At 40.8% G+C, this 22230-nt stretch overlaps 1 protein-coding gene across 3 annotated transcripts in view; it reads left to right on the top strand.

Annotated features, from left to right (window-relative positions):
- The first annotated feature begins 1962 nt into the window (after positions 1-1962).
- BMS1 (BMS1 ribosome biogenesis factor) overlaps positions 1963-22230 on the top strand; it is a 38590-nt gene continuing 18322 nt past the window's right edge. Inside the window, exons 1-9 of one of the 3 annotated variants that reach the window (XM_089510675.1) lie at positions 1963-2141; positions 7564-7770; positions 9466-9656; positions 11433-11512; positions 12711-12899; positions 14371-14513; positions 16868-16989; positions 19788-19984; positions 21179-21318. In XM_089510675.1, the coding sequence (XP_089366801.1) occupies positions 7595-7770; positions 9466-9656; positions 11433-11512; positions 12711-12899; positions 14371-14513; positions 16868-16989; positions 19788-19984; positions 21179-21318 (1238 nt within the window). In that variant the 5' untranslated portion in view covers positions 1963-2141; positions 7564-7594. Of the gene's footprint in view, positions 2142-7544; positions 7771-9465; positions 9657-11432; positions 11513-12710; positions 12900-14370; positions 14514-16867; positions 16990-19787; positions 19985-21178; positions 21319-22230 lie in introns of those variants that run through there. The other 2 variants (XM_089510674.1, XM_089510676.1) reach the window with 2 other exon arrangements.

Here is a 22230-nt window from a genome sequence, read left to right as displayed (position 1 = left end):
CTTTCCTCTGGCAATTTAGCCTACAGCACACAGTATTCCCTGGTGGTCTCCCATCCAAATACTAACCAGACTTGACCCAGCTTAACATCCAAGATCATACAGGTCAGGTGCCTTCAGGATATTTAGATCTTAGTGTGGATACACCTTTTCTTAATTTGTTCTGCTTATAGAGTGGAATGTTATACAGTAGAAAGCGTATATCTATGGAAATGGAGAGGATGAGGTGCTGCAGCTCCTGTTTCTGCATAATCATGATTTAGTAGTTCAAACTAATAAAGGAACAAAGCAGATGGAGAGAAGAATAGAGTTTCCAGGGATGGGAAATGTGTGGGGGAAGCATCTGGTTATCAGAGGCAGGGCAGCATCTAGACTGCAGAAATAATGCAATTTGGTTTATCTTAAACTCTGTAGCTCCATCCTATGGAATCCTGGGATATGTCGTTTTACTTTTTGTGTGTGGTCATTTCTCATTATTTGTGTATCTTACATCACAATTATTTTCTTTACACTTATACTTCCAGTTAATGAATTATAATCAATATACTTCTAATATAACTTTTTAAAATCCTAAATCAATCATATCTTCCTTTCTTTACAGAGTTTAGTTTACTTCTTATATACACAATGTCTTCCGGGAAGTTCCGACGGACGTGCCTTCTTTTCCTCCTTATTTGTATATCTTGTTTTTCTTCTTTTCGTTATTATTTCCTCTTCTTTCTCTTCCTCCTTTTATTCTCATATATATATATATATATATATATATATATTCTTTAGCTTTCTCTGGTGAAGAGTGCTGGTGCCTCACAAAACTACCAGTCCTACATATCTGAGGAAGTAGACTTTAGTCTAGCAAAGCTCCAGCTGCCACCTTCTTTCAGTCAGTCTCAAAGGGGCTACAAGAGCTGTCTCTACATTATTATTATTATTATTATTATTATTATTATTATTATATCCAACTGATGCATCTGAGGAAGTAGACTTTAGTCTAGCAAAGCTTCAGCTGCCACCTTCTTTCTCTCAGTCAGTCTCAAAGGGCTACAAGAGCTGTCTCTACATTATTATTATTATTATTAGCCAACTGCATCTGAGGAATTAGACTTTAGTCTAGCAAAGCTGCAGCTGCCACTTTCTTTCTATCAGTCAGTCTCAAAGGGGCTACAAGAGCTGTCTCTACATTATTATTATTATTATATCTGAGGAAGTAGACTTTAGTCTAGCAAAGCTTCAGCTGCCACCTTCTTTCTCTTAGTCAGTCTCAAAGGGGCTACAAGAGCTGTCTCTCCATTATTATTATTATTATTATATCCAACTGCATCTGAGGAATTAGACTTTAGTCTAGCAAAGCTGCAGCTGCCACTTTCTTTCTATCAGTCAGTCTCAAAGGGGCTACAAGAGCTGTCTCTCCATTATTATTATTATTATTATTATTATACCCAAGTGATGCATCTGAGGGAGTAGACTGAAGTCTAGCAAAGCTTCAGCTGCCACCTTTTTTCAGTCAGTCTCAAAGGGGCTACAAGAGCTGTCTCTACATTATTATTATTATATGCAACTGATGCATCTGAGGAAGTAGACTGAAATGTAGGAAATCTCCTGCTGCCTATTTCTATCTTTTTTAGTCTCAAAGGTGCTACAAGAGCTCTCTAGATACAATCCCAGGATCGTGTGGGATGGAGCCATGGCAACTTAAAGTGTCGTCAAGCTGCATTATTTCCACAGAGTAAATGCACCTATAGTAGTTGCTCAGTCTTTGGTGCCCCAAATATCCCTTTCCTTCTAGTACGGAACCAATGATTGCCGGCTGCTGTTTCCGGGGGGAAGGTATAAAGGAACGGACGCGTTCTGTTTAAGCCACATTTGGTTGCCATGGTTTCCCTAAGCATTGCCTTTTTTTGCCAACGAGGCTGTTGTTTCCGGGAAGTGGGGGGAGAGGAATGGGAAGAAAACAAAACTGAGCCCCCCCCCCGTGGCTCAGAGTCCGTCTGCCATGGTTCCCTATGGGTGTCCCAAGTAATGTCTTCCCCCATGGTGGCGGAACTAAGTGTCGAGGGTTGCTGTTTCCGGGGGGAAGAGAGTGGGAGACGGAACACTGGGGCACATGGTCTCTTTCTTGGGAGGAAAAGGGACGGAGAGGAGCGGAGGTGAGTCCAGGCTGCTTCGTCCTCCATGTTATGACGTTGAACGGCGGCGGAGTGGGTTGAGTGTCGGACTCTGGGTTCGAATCCTGGCTCAAGGCATGGAAGCCCATTGGGAGGCCTTGGGCCAAGTCACACTCTCTCAGCCTCCTCTGAGCAAACCTTGCCAAGAAAGCCCCATGATAGGCTCACCTTGAAAAGGCTCGAAGGCACACAACCACAGCAGCCCCACTCTAGACCAGTCTTTCCCCCAAACAGTGCTCTTTAAGGGAAGTCTAGGAAAGCTCATGCTGGCAACTTCTTTCTTTCACTTAGTAGATTACCATGCTGCTCTTAATAGTGCTGCTATTCCGCTTTTCTGCTCTGGCTGCCTCCTGTTGCATTCTGGGAATTTGTAGTCCAGTGAGGCCTAAGAGCTCTCTGGCTGAGGAGTAAACTGCAAATCCCAGAATGCAACAGGAGGAGGCAGCCAGAGCAGTCAAACTGGAATAGGAGCAGTATAAGACTGTAGTGAGGCAGTCTCCTTAGTCTCAAAGGTGCTACAAGTCAGTGGTTCCCAAACTGTGCTCTTTCAGGGGATTTTGGACTCCAGCTCCCAGAATCCCAGGCTGTTGGCCAACATGGCTGAGGCTTCTGGGAGCTGGAGTCCAAAATCTCTTAAAAGGTACAATTTGGTGTACTGTAATTCTCTCTCTCTCTCTCTCTCTCTCTCTCTCTCTCTCTATATATATATATATATATATATCAGTGGTCCCCAAACTGTGCTCTTTCAGGGGATTTTGGACTCCAGCTCCCAGAATCCCAGGCTATTGGCCAACATGGCTGAGGCTTCTGGGAGCTGGAGTCCAAAATCTCTTAAAAGGTACAATTTGGGGTACTGTAATTCTCTCTCTCTCTCTCTCTCTCTCTCTCTCTCTCTATATATATATATATATATATATATCAGTGGTCCCCAAACTGCTCTTTCAGGGGATTTTGGACTCCAGCTCCCAGAATCCCAGGCTATTGGCCAACATGGCTGAGGCTTCTGGGAGCTGGAGTCCAAAATCTCTTAAAAGGTACAATTTGGGGTACTGTAATTCTCTCTCTCTCTCTCTCTCTCTCTCTCTCTCTCTATATATATATATATATATATATCAGTGGTCCCCAAACTGCTCTTTCAGGGGATTTTGGACTCCAGCTCCCAGAATCCCAGGCTATTGGCCAACATGGCTGAGGCTTCTGGGAGCTGGAGTCCAAAATCTCTTAAAAGGTACAATTTGGGGTACTGTAATTCTCTCTCTCTCTCTCTCTCTCTCTCTCTCTATATATATATATATATATATCAGTGGTCCCCAAACTGCTCTTTCAGGGGATTTTGGACTCCAGCTCCCAGAATCCCAGGCTATTGGCCAACATGGCAGAGGCTTCTGGGAGCTGGAGTCCAAAATCTCTTAAAAGGTACAATTTGGTGTACTGTAATTCTCTCTCTCTCTCTCTCTCTCTCTCTCTCTCTCTATATATATATATATATATATATATATATCAGTGGTCCCCAAACTGTGCTCTTTCAGGGGATTTTGGACTCCAGCTCCCAGAATCCCAGGCTATTGGCCAACATGGCTGAGGCTTCTGGGAGCTGGAGTCCAAAATCTCTTAAAAGGTACAATTTGGGGTACTGTAATTCTCTCTCTCTCTCTCTCTCTCTCTCTCTCTCTATATATATATATATATATATATATATATCAGTGGTCCCCAAACTGCTCTTTCAGGGGATTTTGGACTCCAGCTCCCAGAATCCCAGGCTATTGGCCAACATGGCTGAAGCTTCTGGGAGCTGGAGTCCAAAATCTCTTAAAGGGGACAGTTTGGGGACCACTGCTCTAGGCAATTCGGCACTACGTTCTTATAGTGCTGCTATTCTACTTTTACTGCTCTGGCTGCCTCCTGTTGCATTCTGGGATTTGTAGTTTAAGGAGGGGCATTTAGAATCCTCAGCCGGAGAGCTCTCAGGCCTTACTGGACTACAAATCCCAGAATGCAACAGGAGGCAGCCAGAGCAGTAAAAGTGGAATAGCATCACTTTAAGAGAGTAGTGCAATAATGTGGGCAATGTGAAGTGTTAATGGAGGGATAACCTTAGCTCTGGTCCATGTAGCAAGTGCTGATTTGAGGCAGTCGTTGGGAATGGAGGGCTGTGCCCAGATTATTGAGGCCAGATCCTGGCCCTGATTCTGCAGGTGGGAAACAAGGGTGCAGATTCCCCAGTTTTGCCGCTTTCAGGTGGAGGGAAGATTATTGTTCTGTACCTGCCAGTCATTTCTGACTTATTGCCACCCTATCATCATCAGCAAGAATTGCACATAGGACTTTTATTGTCGTGTGCCTTCAAGTTATTTCTGACTTATGGTGACCCTAAGGAGAACCTATCATGGGATTTTCTTGGCAAGATTTGTTCAGAAGGGGTTGGCCGTTGCCTTCTCCTAAGGCTGAGAGGATGTGACTTGCCCAGGGGCACCCAGTCGGTTTCCATGGCTGAGCTGGGATTTGAACCCTGGTCTCCAGGATCGTCATCTAATACTCAAACTACCATGCCATGCCTCACCCAGAAAAGGGCTGCAGCCCCGCTAAGAGAGCAGGGAATTGCTATAATTTGCAAGACAAGGCCTGTTACCATTCTGTGAAATTAATGCAGTTTGACCCTACTTTCTTATGGCTCTGTCCTATAGAATCCTGGGATTTGCAGTTTGTTGTGGCACCGAAGCTCCCCAGTGAAGAAGGCTATCTTCCAAAACTAAAAATCCCATGATTTCCATAACATTGAGCCATGACAGTTAAAGTGGTGTCCATCCTCATTAATTCTGCAGCCTTAGTTGATTTATTGTTGCAGTTTGGCAAGGAGTTAGGGTCTGTGTACTTACTTACTAGATTGCTGCACTACACTTTATAGTGCTGCTATTCCACTTTTACTGCTCTGGCTGCCTCCTGTTGCATTTTGGGATTTGCAGTTCAAGGAGGGACATTTAGAATCCTTAACTAGAGAGCTCTTAGGTCTCACTGAACTACAAGCCCCAGAATACAACAGGAGGCACCCAGAGCAGTAAAAGCGGAATAGTAGCGCTATAAGAGTGTAGTGCAGTAATGTGGTTAGCTAGTATTCTCTTTCTTTCCCAATTATTGTCGTACCAGGGCTCAGTAACATTTATCTAAAAGTGAGTAGACTACATTAAATATTCATTATCCTTTCATAGGTGAGAAGGAATAATCCTAATTTCATCTTTATCTGGGGATAGACCCTTTAATTAAGACTAATGTCTTAATTTCCCAAAAGAAAAATATTTTTGCTCCCTCACTCTGTATTTGAATGACAAATTAGTTGTTACTTAATGCAAAATACTTAATAACATCACCAAGGTCTCAGGTTTTGGCCCATAAACCTCAGGATTTGGGATGGTCCTGAACTGAGAGCCCTAGTCCAGATGCTGGGCTACAGCACCCATCATCCCTCACTGATTATGCTAGCAATTGGCTATGCAGTCCAGCAAGATCTGGAGGGCACCATGTTTCCCATCTCTGATCTATACATTCGTACACTTATTTGTACAGTTATTCTCACGTAACATTCAACATGTGTATAATATACACAGACTGCTAATCTGCACCTTTGTACAGTTTTGTTTTGTTTTTTTGCATATAAAGGATGTTCATCAGGAATTTCTGAGGCCTGGCTATGAAACAGAAATGGCTACACCAGGAACTCCACAGAGGAAGTGTGCCTTTGTTAGTTCTGCTGGAATTCTCACCAGTTTTTGATGCCAGTGACATTCTTCTGGGTTGCTTTTCAAGAGGGACCTGAAGGCACAGTTTTGCACTGGCACCAGTCCTTCCTGAAGCAGTGAACCCAGAAGGTAGAGTAGGAAGATGCCTGTTTGATATTCCAGACTGTTGGCCTGGGGTGTCCCTTAGGACTCAGTTTTGTCCCCCCTAACATATACATGAAACCAATGGGAGAGGTTGCCTGGAGTTGTGGTGTTCAGTGGCACCAGTGTGCTGATACATTCAGCATTCTTCTTTTTCCATGGAATTCCAAGGAAGCTGTTCCATGGAATTAAGCCAGTATCTGTTGTTAGTAACAGAGTAAGCCAGTGTCTGTTGTTAGTAACAGAGTAGATGAAGGCAAACAATTGTAGTCCAGATGTTCCTGGTCGGTCAGAAAGCAGATAAAGGAATAATAGGGATCCAGTCTGTCCTGGACAGAGTTACACTCCTTCTGAGATTGCAGGTTCATAGTTTGACTGTATTCCTGGTTTCAGTCCTGAAGTACAGGTTTCAGCGATGGCTGGGAGTGCATTTGCTCACTTAAAGCTAGCATAGCATGTCAGCTATGAACGGTCCTAGGAAAGTCAGATTTGACTGTGGTGCAACCTGCTTTGATTACATCCCTATAGGATTACACATGCTATGTGGGCGCTACCTTAGAAAACTTTTAAAACTTCATCAGATCTAAAATTCTGTGGTCAGATTGCTGGCTGGGGCTGGTTATATGAACTCCTTGTCTTGTCTGCCTGGCAGACTGTATCTCTCTATATGAGCCTGCTTGAATTTTAAGATCTTCAGATGGCTTTCTCCATATTGTGAGTAAGGCAGAATATTAAATAAATAAATGCTGTGTATCATTTTCCATACAGAAGGGCATTTCTTTCCTGACAAGAAACCTGTTGTGAAAATAATTCTTTCAGACTGCAATCCTACATACTATCAATAAGTCCAAATAAGGATACAAAGGTTGCTAGCAGGTTTCTTCCATGTAGTAAGGGATGTTTTGCATTACAACTCCCATCTGTCTCATTCAACATAGCCAGTGATTACAAATATGGGGGATTGTAATTCAAAACTGCTAAAGGGCGCTGGGCTGGGAAAAGCTGCTCTGGAGTTGACAGGGCTTCTCTATTTCACATCCTTTAGCTGAGGAGTTGAATATAAAGCATAGGAAAAGCTACTTCCACTAACATGTCTTTGATTAATTATATAAATAATAAATACATACCTTCTTTAAAATCATTGAAAAAGATACTAGATTATATTGGATTATAAAGTTAATACAGTATTGGAGACAGAGTGAAAGAGGAGGTTATTTAGATTGTAAATTGGTTTGGCAGTGGGATTGTTACAAAAAAAAATTAGTTTGCTCATATTTTCATTCATGTCATTTGGGAAAATGTGTACAAAATGTCCACATGTTTTCACTCATGAATGCTGACTAGCTGTACATCTTGAAACTAGAGTCCTTTACCAAGTACTCAAGATTGCTTTGCATAATGATAGGAATGTGTTGGTATTAATAGTTGTTGAAAGGATTTGGTTTCTTATCTATGTGATAATAACACCTTATATATAATAGATATTTTTGTTTATTTGGTATCGAGAAAGACATTACTTCTATTGTTAGCTGTGGTAATAGCTGACCATTGAGAGAAAGCATGGAGGAAAATGACAAGAAACGGCATAGCAAGAAGCATAGTGGACCAAAGGCTGGGAAGAAAAAGAAGCGTCACTTGAAAGATTTAGGACTCGAAGATGAGGAAGATGCCAGGAAAAGAAATCCAAAGGCCTTTGCAGTTCAGTCTGCAGTCCGGATGGCCAGAACATTCCACAGGTATATTGCAACTTGATTTTGTTATTCTCACAGTATTCCTCTCCCTGCCCCTGGTAATGTTTTAGAGCAGTGGTTCCCAAATCTTTTTGGGTCACCGTCCCCTTTCCTCTTGGGATACAACCCTAGGCCCCCCATGCCTATTTCACAATATTATGTCTACTGTTTTGCTGCAAATTTAAAACAACTTATGTTGCTTACTACTCCCTTTGCACCCACTCACCTTGGGAGCAGCAACTGAACAGGTGGTTGAGTAGCAACCAAGAAGCCTCTTTCCTGTGCCAGCCTTTCAGTAAAGGCTGGTGCAGGCGAAAGGCTTCTCAGTTGCAGCTTGACTGGTTGCTTGGTTGCTACTCCCTTTGCACCTGGTCGTTGTCATAGCAGCAGCCATGCAGCTGGCAGAACAGTGCCAGAGAAGCATCTCACCCATTCCAGCCTTATGGCAAAGGCTAATGTGGGCAAGAAGCTTCTTGGTTACTGCTCAGCCAGCTGCTTGATTGCTGCTTCCAATGTGACTAAGTGCAAAGGAGAAAGCTTCTCTCTAGTGAGGATGGACTCTCAATCCTTCCTCATTGGGGTGAAGAGAAGAGCAGCGGTATACATATAGTGGGGTTACAGAGGCTACATGCTCTGGATTGGAGACCTCTTCTCTTAGTCTTTCCAACGAAGGAAAGCAAGAGCAGGCTGGAGCAAGCAAAGCTTAAACAGGACTCCTACGTGAAAGCTCCTTTTTGCTGCTGCTGTTTCCCGTCTGCCGTGTACTCTAACTCCTTGCTCTAGTCAGTCAGTCTGTCCCAAAATGGTGCTGTTCCAAGCCACAGAAATGATGGCTTGCACTCAATCCTTGCAAGAGTTTCCCGCCACTACTAGTGAAAGATGTGGCTAAGAGTGAGCTCTCATGGGAAGGTGAAGAGGGGGAGATAACACCACACAAAGAGAGGCTTCGTGGTGGTTTTAAGAGACCCTGAAAAGAAGTTTTATGCAACCCTCGTCCCCACCATGCTCTTAGACCACTGGTTCCCCTTTCTTACACACCAATACTTTAACTGAAGGCCCCACGCCCTTTCCCCCTCACTGACCCCCTGCTGTCCCCTTTCTCCTTTACTGCTCCCCTGGATCTTTCTTCCACCCCCAGCGGGGGCATACCACCCACTTTTGGAATCACTGTTTTAGCTCATTTAACAATGAATAATATCACATATGACACTAGGAGCTTCAGGAACTCTTCTACAGTTGGAATTACTAACTATATAAGAGATAGTTATAGAGTTGAGCTGTCTTCAGAAATATATCTACAGAAGTTTCTGCTGTTTCTGTTATGGTTCATGCATGCATTTTTGTTGTATTTTTATCCTGTTCTTAAGGGAGATCAGAGCATTGTTTTAGCCTTGCATTAAGTTTATATGAGCTTATATTGAATGACTTGCTGAAAGCCATGCAGAGAGCTGGGCTCCAAGCCTAGCATGTTATCACTGTATCACATTGGTTCTCATAGTGCTTTATAAGATTCCCAAGTAATGTCTGTATAATATAAGAATGAATAAATATCTCAGTGTAACTGATGGCATAAAATATTCTATTAGAATTTTGGGGTGCTATGGCAGTTTTTAGGATTTGTTTGTGGGGTGGTGAATTATTTGCATAGAACCAGTGGATAAACAACAGCTAATTTAAAGTAATTTTAATGTTTAAATACAGGACTCAGGATCTGAAGACAAAAAAGCATCATATTCCTGTGGTTGATCGCACTCCTTTAGAGCCTCCCCCAGTGGTAGTGGTTGTTGTTGGCCCTCCAAAAGTTGGAAAGAGTACCTTGATCAAATGTCTCATTAAGAATTTCACAAGGCAGAAGTTAGTTGAAATCCGAGGTCCTGTAACAATTGTCTCAGGTAAGAATAGATGTTCACATAAAAGTCTGCATTCTGCATTTATTGCTATTCAGCCCAGATATCACACTAAAGCATATGTGATGCTAACTTAGTCTGGAACCTGAACCACCATAATTTGAACTTGCAATTGTACAACAGGCAAACATGTTTTAGGGTACTTGTTTGCTTTTGCTTTTGCGTTGTAGGTTTATTCTCTGTAGCTTCAAAAGGTGAAACAATAGTTGTAGCTGTGGTTTGTCCGTTCAGCTATAATTATCACAAGCTATGAGTTACAAATTCATTTTCAAATCATATTTTTTTATTCAGCTCTGTTGGCTAAATTATATGGTTTATCAGCTGTCATAAATAAGCTTCCTTAATCATAGTTTGATGTAATTTATTAATTTGAGACACAGTCAATAGCACTAATTTCCTGCAATGTAAACTGAAGACACCACCCATTGAGAAGCTGTTTTATCAGGGTTGCAGAAACTATGGCGGGATACAGACCGCCCAAAAAGGGCGATCTGCCGCCGCCCTGGTTTGCTGCGCGAGGGAACCGCAGCGGAAAAACCGCATGGCTCCCTCGCACAGCAAAAAGAACCCCCAAAAAGCGGGTTCTTTCTGCAGCGCCATATGACAAAGGTGCTGGGACGTGCGGACGCTACATGTCCATCACGTCAAAATGGCGGCGCCCGTATGTACAGGGTGCCGCCATTTTGACGCCCTCGTCACGTGCGAGCAGCGAGTCGCATTTGGAAGCGCTGCGCCTCGCATGTCACGACAGCGCACCGTAGGGCCTGTCTATCCAGCGCCAAAGTTTCTTCTAGCTTTTTCGAACCAAAGAGGAGAAAGGAGCACTACTGGAAGTGAAAGATATACCACTGTAAACTGAAAGAAGGGAAAATTTTGAATTTTCCAAACCCATATTAAGACTTCTACTACCAGTCCTGTTGGTAGTCCTACCTAGGGTAGATCCATTGAATCAGTGTGGGTTACACAGGTTTTTAATTTCTATTCAGCAGTGGATCTACTGTACTATGGACTAACAGTAGGATTCAGGTCTATCGGAAAAATCCAACCAGAACTGAATGTTTTAAATACTGTTGGTTTAATGCAAAAATTGTGTGTTTGCTGAATTCTCCTGTTGAGATCATTGTAATTTTAAGGAATAAGATACCATCAGTCTTCCTTATCCATAGATTCTGCAGCCACAGATCCAACCATCCATGGCTTACAAATATTCACACATACACACCCATCCGAAAAGCAAGTTTTGATTTTGCCATTTTATATAAATGACACCATTTTACTATGACAGATTATAATGGGACTTTAAGCATCTATGGATTTTGGTATCCACAGGTGATCCTGGAACCAAACCCCAGCGGATACTAAGGGCCCACTGTAGTTCAAGGCTTTCATCTGATATCTAAATGTTATAAGTAATTATCAATTAAATCAGACATGGGAATTGTACACCCTGCCATGTGTTGTTGACCTGAGTATCCTTGCAACATCTGGAGGGCCACAGAGCCCTCACACATGAAAGCAAATATTGCAGAGAATGTCACAAGGGTGGCATCACTTGGAAGAATCTAGCATTGATTCCCACCCATCCTGCCTCAGGTGGGGGAATGCATTTCATGGCAGTGTGGCTTTCCTTGAACAACAAAATAGTTGCAGCCCTATGTATAGCCTGTCAGTTAATTCTATATTTTTACAACTAGAAAGTTTTCTTTTACTTTATTTAGTATTAAAAAGTAATGTTTTCTGCTTCTTTTGTTTTCTTTACAGGTAAAAAACGTAGACTAACCATAATTGAATGTGGTTGTGATATTAATACAATGATTGACCTGGCTAAAGTTGCTGATCTGGTATGTTGATACATTATTTGATGAACAGGCTTATAGCAGGTTTTCTTGCTATTAAACCTACATTGGAAAAAAATTGCATGCTAATTCCTAGATGTGTATGATTCAAATTTTTATATAGCGTTGGTCTCTATAGATAGTAGTTGTGTTGTGTGATCCTTCATGATTACTCAGAATAAAGTTGGACATATGTTCTAGTAAAAACAAGAAAGAACTTTCTTGCACATTAAATATGAATAAATGGGTTGTAATAAGTGCAGAGAGAAGGAACTGAAATGCAAAAAGATCACTCAGTGATTTTGCTTTAACAATGGTTATTTTAACATATAGTGATGAGTGGTAACTAGACATTCTTGTGTTGATGAGTTGTTTAATTCAGTGTTGTGGTGGCTCTATCCCTAATCAGGTAACATAATGTACAGTTGAATCTTTTGATGGATTCTTGTTTAGTTGTTTCCCTCATGTATGTGATTGAATCCCATTCTTAACTTTGGACCCTAAAATCTTTATCTGTGAAAAAACTTCAGCATAATTGTTCCACATAAATCAGTCCACTGTATTATAGTTAGGTCTTACGATTGCATTATTCCTTTTTCGGTTTTATTTGTTCAAATTAATCTTCCACTTGGAAACAATTATTTGCCCTTATTTAACCTGCTTGTTACAATTCTATTTTAAGCTTACTGGGAACTGTGGCCAGAAGATGGACACAGATGATGTTTTCTAACATGAAAAATTCCTTAGATTAAGAAAAAATATATTATTTCAGAGTAAGAGTAGAGTTGTGTTTTTCTTATGCTGCTAAGAAATCTAGATGAAAATCAATGAAGCTAAAAAAGACTAACTGAAGAAGTGTATAGTCATCCACATTATACATTGTTGACAACTTTGTATTTTCATATACATGTGGGAAATGTCCCTGCAGTGACCTCTGTTGGTAGTATAACTAAGGTTATATATTGCAGTTATATATATTTTATTTGAAAAGAAAGAGCTATTTATATTCACTTGACCATTGTTCTTTAAATCATTGTATAAATTCTTCCCTCTATTAATTTTTCCAGAATGCTAGCGAAATGAGATTTCTTCCTTCTGAAAATCCCCTTGGAAACTGTTATTTTAAACTGAAAACATGTTATAGCTCATTGTTGGTACATTCATTTTTCAATTGACTGTTGATTTTTTTTAATTTCTCTGTCAGGTTTTGATGCTAATTGATGCTAGTTTTGGATTTGAAATGGAAACATTTGAATTTCTGAATATTTGCCAGGTACATGGCTTTCCCAAAGTAATGGGTATTCTTACACACTTGGATACCTTAAAAAATAACAAGCAGCTTAAGAAGACTAAAAAGAGACTAAAGCACAGATTCTGGACTGAAGTGTATCAGGTATGATCTTGCAAGAATGGTGCATAAATGAAGTGCCCTGTGTGAAGTAAATCTGAAAAGGAGAAAGACACAAGTGCCTATATCATTTGAGTGGGCTTTGTAGTTGCACTTAGAAGTATAGACAGTGACACTAATAAACAGAGTTCTACTTCTTTGGGTGATTTTTACACTATTTAATTTGATTCTGTCTTGAAAATGTGTCGGCTTTTATAGCTGAATGTGTATTTATGGATAAGATCAATGACTTATTTATTTATTTATATTTATTAAAATGTTTATACCCAGATTTATATCAAAGTTCTTGAGGCGGCTTACAAAAAGCATTAAACTGGGTTAAAACAATAAAATTAAAATAAAAAAAATTAAACTGCAGCAATAAGCTACAAAGTTCAATATTTGAGAGGATTATTACATCATATGTGGCAATTATCCCTAAGAATGCAAATAAATAGTTATATGGAACAACTCTCCATTAGTTGCATCATTTCTCTATATTTGCACATTAACTTGTAACAGTGTTGTTTATGCTTGACTGTGGCATAAATCCCGTTGTTGATTCTAATTAGTCCCATCAATTGGCTTTACATAAGTAAAGTATTCATTCAGCAATCAGTTAATTGAGTCTACTGTAGTTGAGACTAAAAGTTACATTCTGGTCAGTTGTGGGAATTGGAAGCCCTTTACCCATGTTAGATTATAGCTCCCAGCATGCCTCACCAGTGATTATTTCAGTTTAACCACATCCAGAGTGCTGCCCATATAATTATGCCTTAGTGACATGCACTTAATCCCCTCCAATAAGATCCCAGCAAGAAATGTTGACTGTTGTGATCTATATAAAATATGTGTTGCTTTGCTTATTTTACTGTAGTTTTTACCCCCTCCTCCACCCCTCTTATTTTACTAGAGCTTCTTTTTTGGTTCTGTTAATCATGGGGTGAGGAAAGATGAACAAGAAATTGTGTAAGGCACTGAAGCTTTATTCTTCTAATCAATAAGTCTTATAGACACAGAGATGGTTTATCCTTCACAGTAAGCCAAGGAGCTGCAGAAAAGATGTTCACCTGCAGTATGTACGTATAAGAGTACAAGCACTGCTCTGGTACATACTGCAGGTGAACAACTTTTCTGCAGCTCCTTGATTTGCTGTGATGGACAAACCTTCTCTGAGTCTGTAAGGCCAGTCAGAGTTTCTGTGATTCCTTGCCTTGTAATCATATATGAATTGAACATTTGTCTGGCTTCTGAGGCCTTAATAAGTACTGCCCACACAATTTCCAGCATATTGTTGCAGTCATTCATGAGGGAAAAGGATGAAAATAATACACCACTATCTTTGTCTAGAGTTAAAGCAAGCACATAATCCTATGTTCTGTGCTAAGAGGAAATCACAGCCTTCCTAGAAAAACAACTAAGTAGTGCATTGGCGCAGTGGTAATGAGAGAAATGTCTTTTGTATTTGTTAATTTAGGGTGCCAAATTATTCTATCTCTCTGGGATGGTACATGGAGAATATCAAAAACAGGAAATCCACAACCTGGGACGCTTTATCTCTGTTATGAAATTTCGTCCCCTTACTTGGCAGACATCTCATCCATATGTTCTGGCAGACAGGTAATGTTTGTATTAATTTTGTTTGTGTGGAGCCTTCTCTCATGCTAGATTGTTTTTGTTACATGAAATTGTTGATATTTTATCCTTGCAGAGAGAGTGAAGTTAATAAAATCTTTCAGTGCATGGAAATTGTCTAAATGGGCCAGAGCTGTTACATGTACGCTGGGAAGATATGGATCTTAACTGTAAATAGCAATGATCTCAAGTGCTGTAAAGTTAACACTATGGGGGGCGGACAAATTAGTTAACAGCTGAGATGCACAAATTATCAGCTCATATGTTACTACAGAGAGAGATGTAAAAATAAGATGCTTAATATCATGAGCCTGAAAGTAGTGGTGGGAACCATGTCACTCTTCAGATTTTGTTGAATGGGAGCCCCCATCAGCCCTAGTTAGCATAGGAGTTAAAGGCTGACAACATGTGGAGGGCTCTCATCCCTGTTCATAGTTTAAAATCCTGCTAATGTCAAGGTCGTGCCAATTTAGATTATTATATTCCCCTCAGTTTTTAAAATTGCAATTACCTCTATTGTGACTTTCGGTATATAAATTTTTCTAAAGAAAATTATGAGTAATATCCAAGTGAACTGTATTATGTTTTTTCAGAATGTTTCAATGTATAATGAATTAACAGTATCCTTCCCAAATGAGCAGAAGTGGCAAATGGCTCTTTGGGGCAGAAGGAGGCATGCCAACTGGATCACTTGCTTCCTGCAATCTTCCCCACACAGTAATGGATGATAGATTCCCTTTGGGCAGGAAGAGAAGGAAAGGGCAGTCCAGCAGGAGTACGCTCTGAGACGCTTTACTTCATTCAGCTTAAAGGGCTGTTTTTTCTTCAAGTCTGGAGATGGGGAAAGGTTTCTGTGGCATGCATTTCCTGCCCATCCAAGTGTTCTAAATACTGGGTCTAAATACACCTCATAGACACACAGACAAATATATTTGAGGCATGGGTTAAACTTGAGGCATAGCTTCACTCTTCCAATCTAATATGTGTATACTTCCGAAAGTATCTTCAATCAAGTATCTTCTTAGCAATTGTAGATAAAGGTAAAGGTAGTCCCTTGACATGAATGTCTAGTCGTACCCTACTATAAGGACCAGTGCTCATCTCCGTTTCTAAGCTGAAGAGCCAGTGTTGACCACCTGAGTCATTTTCGAACATGTGGCCAGCATGACTGCACTGAATGCTGTTACCTTCCCACTGAAGTGATACCTATGTATCTACTTGCATTTGCATGTTTTCGAACTGCTAGGCTGGCAGAAGCTGGGACTAGTGATGGGAGCTCACCCCATTATGCAGCACTCAGGTATTGAACTGCCGACCTTCTGATCTTACAATAGTCAGAATTGGTGTCTTAAATACTAAGGCACCACATCCCCTTTTAGCAATTGTAAAGTATCCCAATTACCTCCCTGCATTATCTGGTGCCTTTTGTCTAGTAATTTGTTCAGAAGTGCACTGTATTATCTGGTAGTGCCACTTCTACTGAGATTTCTCTGCACCTGTCTGAAGAAGTGTGTGTTGGAGCACAACTTGAGCTATGCATTGTCAAAGCAGAGGGAGGTGTTATACCTACCTTAGATCTCTTTTGTCAGATGTAGAATGAAAGGGGTTTCTGACATGGTGGCTTAATTTATTAAGAGACATTTCATCCCTTTTGCCCGCTCTCTACTATAGTGTCTGCCAAGCTGTTGTCCAAGTGCTTTCAGGGTAGATTTGATTAATTAAAATCACTACTCAGAAACATTCATTTTAATCACCCCCCCAAAAGGGCAGCCTTCTTCACTATAGGCCTAATACATATTTACACCTCTCATAGTCACAGAAGACTCATTCTTGCGGGTATAATTTTAATATTTACAACCAGATGAAGGTTTCACTTTTAGAATAACAAGTTTTCAGGTTAGTTTTACTGTTATGTATAAAAAAATACTGATTTGGTTATACTATTAGAAACATGTCATAGATAAATATGCAATTATCATGATGTGAATTCAGTTTAATAGGTTAATCATTCATATTTGGACAACTTTTGTGCTGAACTTTATTGGAAGGAGAACAATAAACGTTACCCTGATAGTAATAGTTTGTATAGTTTAACTTAACTAAAGCTATAACAATATAGCTTATATGTTATTGTATTTAATTTGACTTTTGTTGTTCCCGTGCCTAAAATTGAGATACAGTGCCTAAAATTACAAATAAGAAAGGTTACATGGTAAAATTCAGGTTCTTGCTGAAGATAAGAAGGGGCTGTTATAAGTGAGGGCTATCTATGGTATCCATGCTAAATTTTCCTATTTCATTCTTTCTGAAAAACTAAGTTATTTCCTTATATCCTGTAGAATGGAAGATCTGACAAATCCAGAAGATATCAGAATTAATCCAAAATGTGACAGGAAGATTTCACTTTATGGTTACCTAAGAGGAGCTCACATGAAAAACAAAGGCCAAATACACATGCCAGGTTGGATATTATCATTTTTATTTTCTTATTTATATTTTTTTATTCTCAAAGGACCATCTTGGACTTTAAAGGCTTCCCATAGAGATGATTTGCATACAGCTTGATTCACTGGAACGCATATGGAACCTTTACTTTTTTAAATCTGCATTTCCTCCCTGTAGCTATGTGGCAGGAACAATAATTCAATTTCACATCCCTCCATTCAGTAAAATGTTTTGCTTTTATAAAGAATTTACAAGAAATTAAGTAAATATTACTATCTCCAAATTGTAGGTTTGGGGGTAGAGTCACTGATATTGCAGTCTTAAGTCCCATTGGGCACATTGAGACTTACTTCTGAGTAAATATGCATAGTTTTACATTATAAATTGCTTGCCCAAAGCCTCCCAGTGATTTAATGGGTGAGGTGAGAACTGAACTGGAAATATCCAGCCATGCTGCTCAGCAAAGCAGACAAAATTTTGCATGAATACTGGAAAGTATTTTCGCATATAAAATATCTAGGACTCTTTTATGGGAAGTTTGAAAAGCCATTCTAGAGTTTGAAGTGGTAGATTAAGGAATTGTAATTAAAAATGGAAGAAGATTTAGTGGGAAATATAATAGAATATAACAGCAGAAAATGTGATGATCTCAGTAGACCAGGACCAAAGAATACTAAACTATCAAAAACAAGGGCAACACAATTCCAGTCATTTTCAAAGTCTTTTGAAATCCAATTACAGTTCTCCCTCCATATTTGCAGGGGTTGGGGGAATGAGACCTCCACGAATATGGAAATGTCGTGAATAACTCCGCCCCCACTCATAAGCCAGTTAAAGGGAAGGGTGAGTGAGGGAAGAGGAGAAGGGCTGAGTCCTCCTTTTTTCCCCACCTTCCTGTCCCTTTCATTGGCTCCCTGCCCCTTCTCCCCGATCCTCTCCTTGGGCAGCCCAGGGAAAGGATGGGGGAGAAAAGGCAAGAGGTGCCTTGTCCTCTCCATGACCCTTCTCTTCCCCGATCCTTTCTCTGGGCATCCCAAGGAGAGGATGGGGAGTAGAAGGCAAGAGGTACCTTGTCCTTTCCAAGACCCTTCTTCCCGATCCTTTCTCTGGGCATCCCAAGGAGAGGATGGGGAGAAGAAGGTAAGAGGTATCTTGTCCTCTCCAAGACCTGTCTCCTCTGTGATCCTTTCCCTGGGCAGCCCAGGGAAAGGATGGGGAGGAGAAGGCAAGAGGTGCCTTGGCCCCTCTAAAACTCTTCTCCTCCCCAATCGTTTCCTTGGGCTGCCCAGGGAGATGATTAGACAAGAGAAGGCAAGAGGTGCCTTGGCCCCTCTGAGACTCTTTTCCTCCCTGATCTTCTCCTTGGGCTGCCCAGGAAGACGATCATGGAAGAGAAGGCAGGAGGTGCCTTGGCCCCTCTGAGACTCTTCTCCTCCCCTGTCCTCTCCTTGGACTGCACAGGGAGAGGATTGGGGAGGAGAAGGGTCTGGGGGGGGGGGCAAGGCACCTCCTGCCTTCGCCTCCCCGATCTCTTCCTGGATTGCCCAAGGAGAGATTGGCCAGGGAATGGGAGGAGGAATGCCTACATTAGGAGCCTTGACCTTGCGAACAATCGAAACCGTGAATCTCAAGGCCGTGAATATGGAGGCCTGACTATATGCATTTATGCCAAGGGAAGCAAAGGCTAGAGCCTCAACCCACCATAGCTCTCCATCCCAAAAGTTTTATTTCCCATCTGGCAAATTGAACTTCCAAAAGTCTCGTGTGTATGTGATTTGTTATTCAAATGTAATTTTGTTCTCTGGACTTGTATTCTAATATAAAATGCTTCTGAAAATCAGTTTTTAGAAGTAAGAGGACTGTCCCTTGTTTCTGAAACAAAGATTGTGTGTAATGGGTGAGGTGAGATTTGAACTGGAAATATCCACACTTAAGTTCAGTATTCGTAGCTACTATGCTACTTAGCAAAGCAGGCAAAAATTTTGCTTGGATATTGGAAAGTAATTAAAATAATTTAGGGTGTTTACATTTAAACAGAAAACTGCATCTTTTAGAAGCTTGTTTCATGCATTTGCCATCTGGGCGTGAAATAAAAAAATGGAGGTAACGTAAAGTACTAAGGAGTACATAAATTGTCTCAGGAGTTAATTTAAGTTCATTTATTCTATAGAATGAAGAACACACACACACACACACGTGAAGAAAAGACATACAGTTCTTAAATGAAGAAAAACAAATTTAAATATATACATAGTTATAATTGCTCCATTTTTCTATGTGTTGAAGGAATGCATTATAGTTCTTAATATTGTAATCTGCTTTATTTGTTCATGTGGGCCTGTTACAGACAGGCCAAAATAAAGCTGCTTTGAGTCACTTTGGAGGTATGGTATTTCAATGATGCATGCGTCCTAAGAGTCCAAAAGCCGCACCAAAGCCTCACTCCAGTCCTAAGGACTGAAGTGCAGCTTTGGTGCAGCTTCCAGACTCTTAGGGCACATGCATCATTAAAACACCATCCCTCCAAAGTGACTCGAAGCAGCTTTATTTTGGCCTGTCTGTAACAGGCCATGGAATAGGAATATGAGAAATTAATATTTAAACTGGATGCTAGGATTCAGTGAAATAGGTAGCAGGTTACCAATGGTCAGAATTGACAGCCGCAATCTATGTGTATCAGATTTCTGTATCTAAAGCGTTATGGGAAATCTAGCCCATATAATGCTTCACTGACATGATTTACTGTCATGATGATTTTGATTCATGAATGGTTACTTTTAATAACATTTCCCACTTCCATACCTTTCCCATCAGGTGTAGGGGATTTCACTATAAGTGACGTCAGTTTTTTACCAGATCCCTGTGCGCTTCCTGAGCACCAAAAGAAACGTTCCTTAAATGAGAAGGAGAAGCTGATCTATGCCCCATTATCAGGTGTTGGAGGCTTAGTATATGACAAAGATGCGGTTTATATTGACCTAGGGGGAAGTCATGCTCATCAGGAGGAGGAGGTAAGGCTTTAAGGCTCTGGATTTATTCGTTATTCTCTAATAACCCAGTACTAATTCTTGTACAGTATTGAAGAAATCAGTTCTAACTATTCTTGGTTTTCTATCCCCATCTGCTTGATAAATTATCTTTTTTTGTACAGAATTAATCTTTATGTGGGAAATCTGTAATATTTTGTGTCTAGTATGAATGAAAGTACAGTGGGCCCTTGAGATCTGGTAGGGTTTGGTTCCAGGCCCCCCATGGATATCAAAATCCATGAGTGCCCAAGTTCCATTAGCTGCAGTGGCATAGTGAAATGATGTTCCTTATCTAAAACAGCAAAATATTGAGAATACTGTGGATGGCTAAGAAGACAGACAAATAAGTTCTAGAATAGATCAAGCTAGAACTCTGTGGAAGCTAAGCGGCTGTACAGACCAGCAGTAAGCGCCAGCATCGGGAGGGCATGGGGTTGTGGTGTTTGGACAACTCATGCCCCAATGCTGGCATCACGCCACCTGCCTGACCACACGGCAGATGGCATTGCGGCACTCCTTTGGTGCGGTGTTCACATGTCACACAACAAAAGGAATGCTGAAAATGCGGTGGCAGCAGGAAGGACACCCTTTTTCTGGGCCAAAATGAAGAAGCATTTTGCCACTTCTTTTTGGCCCAGAAAAATGCCAGATTGGGGCAACAGCATGCGTTTGCTGCGCCCCCTTTCCAGCACTCAAAGGGGCGGCCTGCTTCGCCTCTAAGATGACTAAATTGATGTTGTCATTTTGGCCACATCATGAGGAAAAATGAATCACTAGAAAAGAAAGTGATGCTAGGAAAAGTGGAAGGCAGTAGAAAGAGAGGAAGATCTCATGCCAGATGGTTAAACTCAATCAGGGAAGACATATACTTGGTCCCACAGGACCTGAGCAGAGAGGTTGAGGACAGGGAGACTGGGAGATTTATCAGCCACAGGGTCACCATCAGTTGAAGTCGATTCAAGGCAGTTAACAACAACAAATGTAAGTGGATATATCAAGTTGTCTGAAAATGACTGCAAAGGTTTTTAAAGTTTGGGTGTATTCCTTACAGTTGTGTGAAGGGAGAATAAAGCTTGTTTCCCCCCTAGCTTTTTGAATCCGGTGCAACTGTCTATAATTAATGATTGTAAATGAGGTCAATAGAAAATAGTTACTGAAGCAATTTTGTTTTTCCAGGATGGTGTAAGACCAAATCATGAACTAGTCCAGAGCCTTATTTCCACACACTCAACCATTGATGCCAAAATGGCTTCAAGCAAAGTGTCCCTTTTTATGGATTCCAAACCATTAGAAGCTGAAGATGTTGAAAACCAGAAGTAAGTTCCAGGTTCCTGCTTAAGTGAAGGCAAAAGTTCTTGATTACAAAGAGGAACTGAGAGAGGAGCATTTACACCTACTGATTTTACATTTAGTCCTTCTAGAAAATGTAGATCTTATTAAAATGTTAAAGAAGTGGCTTGGACCCAGGGTACTTGGAGGACCGCCTCTCTCCATATAATCCGCCCCACACAGATCAGCCGGGAAGCAAATGTTAAGAGTTCCGGAGGCTAGATTGGCTATCACCACCAGGAGGGCCTTTTCTATCTCGGCCCCCAAGCTCTGGAACTCGCTCCCCGGCGAGCTCCGCTCGGCCACCTCCTTAGACCAATTTAAGAAGGGGCTGAAAACACACTTTTTCGAGCAGGCATACCCCTGACTCCTGACTCCTGAATGCTCTCCCTCCCCTCCTGACAGCATTGTTGAGCTGGCATGAGATATGGTTTATTTCGTTTGTATGTGGGTTTTTTTAATGTATTCATGTTTTTAATGTATATGTTGTGAGCTGTATATGTTGTTAAACCGCTTGAATCAATGGAAAAGCGGTATATAAATAAAATTTTATTATTTATTATTATATAAGTTAGGTGCAATCGTTTAAGAACGGCTATTCTGTAGATCACTAGGCAGCATATACATGCAGGGAGAACACATTCATATTTTTCACCTGAACAGTACCCAGTGTACTGATTGGGTGAAAGAGACCAATGTTCTCTACCTAGCCATGTCATCATATAACCTTCATATGCCTGGGATTCAAAGATATAGCCATGTTAATCTGTAAAATCAATATGTAGAGAGATCTTGTAGCACTTTTAAGATATGAGTGTGAATTTTACTTTAGAGTTTTGGGAAATTCCAATATTTGCTTTAATTGAGGCACGTAGCCCTCATAATGAGAGCCAGCTAAG

The sequence above is a fragment of the Sceloporus occidentalis genome, unplaced genomic scaffold (assembly GCF_023333645.1).
Source record: "Sceloporus occidentalis isolate IW3139 unplaced genomic scaffold, rSceOcc1.0.p SCAF_2, whole genome shotgun sequence".
Taxonomy (NCBI): Eukaryota; Metazoa; Chordata; class Lepidosauria; order Squamata; family Phrynosomatidae; genus Sceloporus; species Sceloporus occidentalis.
This window is presented reverse-complemented; position numbering and strand designations above follow the sequence as displayed.